Below are 7240 nucleotides of genomic sequence, written 5' to 3' on the forward strand. Positions count from 1 at the left end.
CACATTCGTCATGATGATGTGAATTCGTTCAGATAATATCAAATATATGTGTGTGTCATATCTCATTTCTCTAAAACTAAAATTTGCACATGTCTTGTTATAAAATCTCGACGTCTCATTTTCTACAAATTGTCTTTCAGGCTCGTTAGAGACTAAAATGAAATAATGATTATTATAGATCACGACGAATGGATCCGCGAACAGTCCGGGACACATTTATCACTACCTCCTATTATTATTCGACAATCAAACTTCAAAAAACGAGGAACTTGTACATAAATATATTTAGATTAGTCGTAGTATCGAATGCGAATCGTATGTGCCATAAGAGTATGACGTCGATACGGTCGCTCGGATGACGAAAAATCGTGAGGAGGGACGGTGTAAAATATCAGCATAGAATAACTCGGATTTGGACCATGAGGGACGTTCACGAGCATCGCATAATCCGTCATCATTGAAGACCATGTCAATTATTGAAAATTATCGAAATTTTTCTTGTAATTTATCGCAGATGATTTATCCAAAAATTAATTCAAATTTATAACATTAATCGATATTCTAACACTAATCAATAATATAAAAGATTTAAAAGCGAAAACGTGATTTCTATTATTTATTCAAATGTTAAATTACTAAAATGGTTATGATTATAAAAAATAAATTGTTATAAATTCTATAAATTACATTACTCCAAAATAAATTAAAAATATAGATATTAATAAGAAATAGTATAAATAAGAAATATATACATGAAAAAATAATACACATTCCATGAAAATGTGGAAAAATATCGGATGTAATAAATTAAAAGAGTATCTCATTTTTAATGAAAAATAAAAATCCATTTTTGCTTTTGATCTTCCATATATACATAAAAATCCATTTTAGCTTTTCCTTGCAGTAAAGAGATCAAAACAATCAAGCGTCCTATTCACATTTAATGAATTTTACGAAATTTATTATTTGAAGTGACACCGAGAAAGACTTCTTCAGCTTCCCCAGGGATGACAACGACGATGAGGCCAACACCGACAGTCTCAAGTGAATGTCCCGCTTCGCCAACACGTTATTCTATGTGGTATTTGGCGACGCGCGGTTTTGGCGGGTTATGTGGCGTAATGGGAATGGGAATGAGAATGATGGTGAGCATGCGGGGGTGGCGGTTCGCCGAGCCAGGAGTCCGGCGACGGCGGGAAATCGGGGTAACCACCGCCACCGCCACTACCACCGCCACCGCCGCCGCCGCCACCGCCGCCTCCACTCGATTCGTTACTCAGATCCGACGCTGGTCCTGGCACCATGCCGCCCGGTCCCCCTGGAATCATACGGTTTGCGTCAGTCGTAAACTTGCGACTCTCGCACTAGAATAGTTTAACGCTCGAGTTTCTTCTTGTCTCAGCCCGAGTGTATTATTGACCACTAGCGAGCAAGACTCGTTTAAAATGGGAACTGACATGAGAGCTAAGAAAATTTGATAGATTAGAATCTAGACGATCCGAAAAGCGTTACAAAAATCAAAATCTCTCGACACTATTGAAAGAAGATTAACGAAATTAAAGAACTGAAGAAATTGTGGGAATTCCGAAAATTAAAAAAATTGGGAAATGTTAGGAGGCAGTTTGGAAAAACTTGAAGATGTAGAAAGAACGTAAAGAGTATGTTGCTATAGTAATTGACGTTGGACTTACCGAGAGTGGTATATACCGAGAGACCAGCATCCGGCGGATATGGGAACTGGGGTGGTAAGGACGGCGATCTGGACGTTGAGAGATATGGAGGTGTCGTCGCACCCAGGTATCCGCGGGGCGGTCCACCCCCGGCTCCGTTGCCACCACCTGGACTCGCACCCTCGCCATCCAGACCCATGTTCACCACTGTTCCGTAGCTATCGTTACTCAAGTCTGCAAATAGATCGTTTGTCTTCATTAGATTTCAAGCTAGCAATTAGATGAAGAATAAATGGAAATGCGTATTACTTTTAAAGATCTTTTAAAGATGTAATATAATGTAACACTAATATTCTATTCTAAGAGATCTGCAAAGAAATTAAATATAATGATGTGAATTAGGATATATTAAAAATAGATGCTGACTAAAAAGATGCTTTCAATTACGAGACGGAAGTTATTTATTTGAAACGAGTGATCATTCTAACGCCGTAAGTTGAAAGTCGAAAGTCGAGCCAACGACTTGCGGCATCCATTGTGTCTGCGTCTCTCAGTACTCAGATGCCTGTTATCTGAGGGGAGGACGATCTCCTCAAATATTCAGGAGATCGCGGAGGCTAACTGCCGGCTCACCGTGTCCGAGATTTCAGGAAGATTGCGGGCCAACCTTGAATTTATGCTCGCTATTACCTGCTCTTACTCGGGAACTATATAATACATCGCTCGTTTAGGTTGTTTCGGAGGCGGCTGATACGATTATTATTGAAATAACTTTGGTATATAATTATTTTATATGGGAGAAAGCATCTTGTGAATGATAGCTGTCAATTGCATGTGCATATTTTTATATAATATAGCATATATTTATATAGTATAGCATATATTTACCTTATTACATTTAGTTATTAAATATTTTTTTGGCGTAATATAATTTTTTCCAATGCTTTCTAATTTCCAATGCTTTTTTCATTGCTTTTTTTGCATTGTTTTCATATTTATTTCATTGCATTGTTTTCATATTTATCATTATATTAAGATTTTGTAGTAGAAGTTTATTTGAAATTAACTAGTACTAAAATCTGTTTTTAAGATTAAGCTAACAACAAATGCTAATTAACTAAAAATCTTTTATTTCCCAAAATTCAATCTCAAGACTTTAATTTGATTAGAAACTTTATTTCAACGTTGAAGGAACCAATTTATTACAAACTATAGTATTTATAGAATCGAAATAAATTGCGACACATCAGAATTATGCTTATCTTTCAGTTCTTTCTGCACACTTTTATTAACATCCTTGTATTTATATCAACAAAATGATAATGCAATAATGCAACTCACCGTGATGACCAAAGGTGGAGTCCAAGTCTACCTTTAGCTCATCTTTGTCAAGTAGCTTATCGTGTCTAGGCGAGTGACCGCCTGAACCGGCACCTTTCATACTGCGAAAATATTGCGACCACCTCGTCCTACCAGCATCTTTCTTCAACCTCTTTTCTTTCGCCCTCCTACAAAGACCATAATGAATAATTAATAACAATTACCAATAACTAATTCTCAAACAATTTTATTTTAAAAACTTCCGAAAATAAGTTCACTAATTAAGTATCTTAAATATCTATACTAATTAAGTATAATAATCATAGATTTGGACCTAAAAAAAAAAAATTTTTCTTAATCATTTTTCAAATGTTTTCTTGACAATTTTTCAAATGTTTATAATAATTTAGCAAAATATAGATATATTTTGCTAAATATAATTATATAAATCCTAAGTTATTTGGGATATCGTGCTAATATAAAAACTTATAATTATATATTTATATATATATTTATATATATATGATAAATCTTCCGTTTTATTACATTGATATCACGTGTTCAATGGTTGATACTGAACATAGATAAAGTCAAAAAAAGAAAAAGAATAACTTGTAGAATGATAAGCATACTCTACGTTATGATAAGTACTCGATTTTTTATGATAAATATTCTAACGTCTCATAAATTTCTATTCTCCATTATTGATTCGTTGAATAGTAAAAGAATTTGTGTATCTTATCTCGTCGCGACAATCTGATATTAATCTCGCATTACGTCAAATATCGGTTCGACTTTTCTAGAAAACTACATTGCACGTGTGCAATTTTATGAATTTATGTGTATGTTATATAGTATATTTATCTATAGCCATTGATAGGTCTTATTTACTTATTCGTCATTACTTATCCGTTATTTTCACGGGCTTTCTAACATTCGCATCTGATAAGCGACTGGGATTCTCCTTTCATAGATAAAAAAATTTTTCGCGACTGATCGTTACTTTCCCTACTACAATATCACATAGTGCTACTTGAGTGATAAGAGAGAAAAATGTGCATCCACAGTTACAAAGTACAGCGCTTGCGGTATATCATGATCTTGATTATGTTGAATAAAGTTGAATAAAATTAACAACACATATATATATACAAAAAGAATAGTTTTGCTGAAATATCTAAAAATTTAACTATATATATATATATATATATATATATATATATATACGCACACAAATTTGAAAACAAATTTTGTTGGACTACTCAAAATAATTATGTAGAACGTTAAAATGTCAACATTGTTAGAATGTCAACATTTTTTTTGCAGCTCATAGTGCGAATTTTCTACATAATTATTGTGATGGTTCAACAAAATCATTTTCAAATCTACATGTATTTAAATGTTTGGATATTTTAAATCTGCAATGTTACTACAAAAGCGTTCTTTCTTATAGACGTCAATTTCATTATCATAATCTATAACTCATTTTTAGGATTTCTATTTATAAAATCCAGACAAAACTAATATCTCTACATTATTTGCATTATTAAATGATATATAAAGCATAATTTTTGAGTAAAAATTATTTTGGAAATTAATTTTTGATAAAAATTAATTTCTACCATCATTAATTGAATTATCTAAAATATTTTATGTAGAAAGAGATATATATTCGAGGACAGATGTCTCTCAACATCTCCGAATCTTTCAATTCTATAAAGGGCTTCGGAAACCATATTAGGCCACATCAGAGCTAATGCAGAATCCTGATGACGATGAGCTAATGCTTCTCTCTTAATTTAACAATTTTGTCAGAATCTAAAATTATCTTTTCTTTTTTAACTTCCCTATCGTGTTCGCACCATGAATGTTATTCACGGTGCGTAATTTTTTTAAGTTCAACTTCCAATTTTTCTTACCTATTCTGAAACCAGACTTGAACGACGCGCATGTCGAGGCCCGTGTCTTGAGACAGCTGTTCTCGCACGTGCCTTGCTGGCTTTGGACTGGTGTTGTATGCCAGCTTGAGAGTTTCGAGCTGCTTTGCTGTGATCGTCGTTCGTGGCCTCTTATTAGGTTGATCACCGTCTATACTTCCCCCATCTGCCAGTTCTGAAATATATAATATGTATAAATTACATATTATATCTTGTGGAAACATTTTATTTAATTATTCCATTAATAATATATCTGTTATACAGCCTTGATCATAATGAATAGTACCCTGAAAAGTATCCTAAAAAGTAACATAAACGTTGTACTGAACTGCTATAGAAAATTATTTTAAATAAAGAGAATTACGAGAAATAATTCTTTCTTGAAAATGCTATCTGTTGGCAATTTAAAAAAGATTACGTAAAAGGTTTACCTTTCGCCTTCGCCTGTTCATAATCGGGCTTGCAGACGAGCTTTCTATCTTCCATGAGATAAAATTCGTCACCAGTGTCCAGTTGCCGAGAGCAAAGGGCGCACGAGAAACATGTAAGATGATAGACAAACTCCTGCGCCCTTCGTACCACCTGCGAAGGTGCCAACCCTTGGCCGCAGCCCGCGCATTTTGTCCCGAAACGCCTGCCACACCAACAACATACAATATTTTCACATTACATTCACACATCAATGACAAAACTATACAGCTGAATTATCGCGATTTGTCAAATTTAATCGATCGAATGATGATATTCATTGTTTTTTCTTATTTATTCTTTATTCTTATTATAGTATTAAAATGTGATTAAGCAAGATAATTCTATGATAGTTTAACATTTCAAATCAAAGAGAAAATAAAAGAAAAGAAAATAAAAATAGAATCTAGAGATTTCAGGATTTTAAGAAAAATGCAATTATATGTATTTGTATACATTATATTAAATGATTTTCTTAAAGATAAAATTAATAAAAATGATCAAAAATAAATTAATAAAAATAATTAGCAGTAAATATTATTATAAATTGTAATAAATGATATATGCCTTTGTATAGTGATAATTTTATATTAAATATAAATCTACATAATCTACATAATTTGGAAATATTAATTTGCATGTGTATATGTATAAATATAATATTGTAATAACAATTATTGATGCTTACTTGAAGAAATCATCTTTGCAGAACACATGGCCATTTCTCGCGAAACATTTGTCGGTCAATCTGGCACCACAGTCCCGACATGTAAGACACCTTGCATGCCAACATCTCTCCAGAACCCTTAGAACGTATTTATCCAAAATAACTTCCTGACATCCACCACATTTTGGTATCGTGGCTGCAACATATTGATCGATGCAATGGATATAATAAAAAGTATAAAATGAATATTATTAATGATAATTATATGATAAATTAACACGGATATATTGTAAAAAACAGTACAAGCTGCATATACAAAATATTTTTATATTATATCTGTTTAAATGTATAGTAAATTTATTACTATTATTTTCATATAGTTTATTATACATAGATTAAATATTTATTAAGAGACATCACACTAAAAATCAATCTCAATTAAAGCGGAATAAAAAATGTCTATGAATATTTTCAATAATATAAATGCTCTGAAAATATTTTTTAGAGTATAGAAAGATGGTCCAAGAGAATTATTTTCAAATCTGTAGCTATCTAAATTTTTAGATACTTCAGCAAAATCATTCTTTCCGGGAAGGAATTTTAACAGCTTTTGGAGATATCCATCAAACCGGGACACGATTTCGTTCGTTCGACACTTACAATGAAGAATCGTTGGGATATGTAGAGGCAGATGATCGAGTTCGAAGGTGGGCTGATCTAGCGGATACATATCGCCTTGTGATATCGCGGATCCGACGCTGCCTGCATTGCTACGCTGTTCTTGACGAACGCTACGTGATTCCGGACTACTCTGCGGAGTTAGGACGTCGTGCCGCTGCGAACGGTACATCCCTTCCAAAGGAAGAGCCTCGCATCCCAACAACTCCAGTCTCATCTTAGTCATACCTGCTGCCCACGTTGCTTTACCTTGTAATCACAGCTGCCGCTATTATCTACGAGTTCCTGCGATTTCAGCGAATGCGGTACTCTATATATGAAGCATATCGATGCTTCTTTTTGCTCGAGATTCTCTTTATCAAAAAAACATAGAATCAATGCGGTATCTTCTCCTAATGATTATATATAAGGCACGGTAGAAGGGGAGAGTATCTTTGGAAAATTCAATTCTTGTCTCAGAAACGTATCTAGTGGAAGTAAATTTGCAGACTTTTAAACAA

At 33.4% G+C, this 7240-nt stretch overlaps 1 protein-coding gene across 1 annotated transcript; it reads right to left on the reverse strand.

The window, feature by feature from the left end:
* Positions 1-1109: 1109 nt before the first annotated feature.
* On the reverse strand, positions 1110-6966 carry LOC105623404 (LIM/homeobox protein Lhx3). The gene is made up of 7 exons (XM_012204797.1): positions 6723-6966; positions 6084-6258; positions 5359-5561; positions 4910-5102; positions 3012-3178; positions 1692-1904; positions 1110-1318 (listed from the first exon to the last, which is right to left on the reverse strand). Exons 1-7 carry the CDS (start codon positions 6964-6966, stop codon positions 1110-1112), a joined length of 1404 nt encoding a protein of 467 aa, XP_012060187.1.
* Positions 6967-7240: the final 274 nt, after the last annotated feature.

Source organism: Atta cephalotes, assembly GCF_000143395.1.
Source record: "Atta cephalotes unplaced genomic scaffold scaffold00057, whole genome shotgun sequence".
Classification (NCBI taxonomy): Eukaryota; Metazoa; Arthropoda; class Insecta; order Hymenoptera; family Formicidae; genus Atta; species Atta cephalotes.

What these genes read in the sequence shown, in the direction of transcription:
- LOC105623404 (XM_012204797.1), bottom strand. Translation starts at nt 6,966, where the DNA reads ATGACTAAGATGAGACTGGAGTTGTTGGGATGCGAGGCTCTTCCTTTG. An exon ending in TGAACAGGCGAAGGCGAAAG is followed by an intron (nt 5,103 to 5,358) that starts GTAAACCTTTTA and finishes TATATATTTCAG; the next exon opens with AACTGGCAGATGGGGGAAGT. An exon ending in CTCGGTATATACCACTCTCG is followed by an intron (nt 1,319 to 1,691) that starts GTAAGTCCAACG and finishes GTATGATTCCAG; the next exon opens with GGGGACCGGGCGGCATGGTG.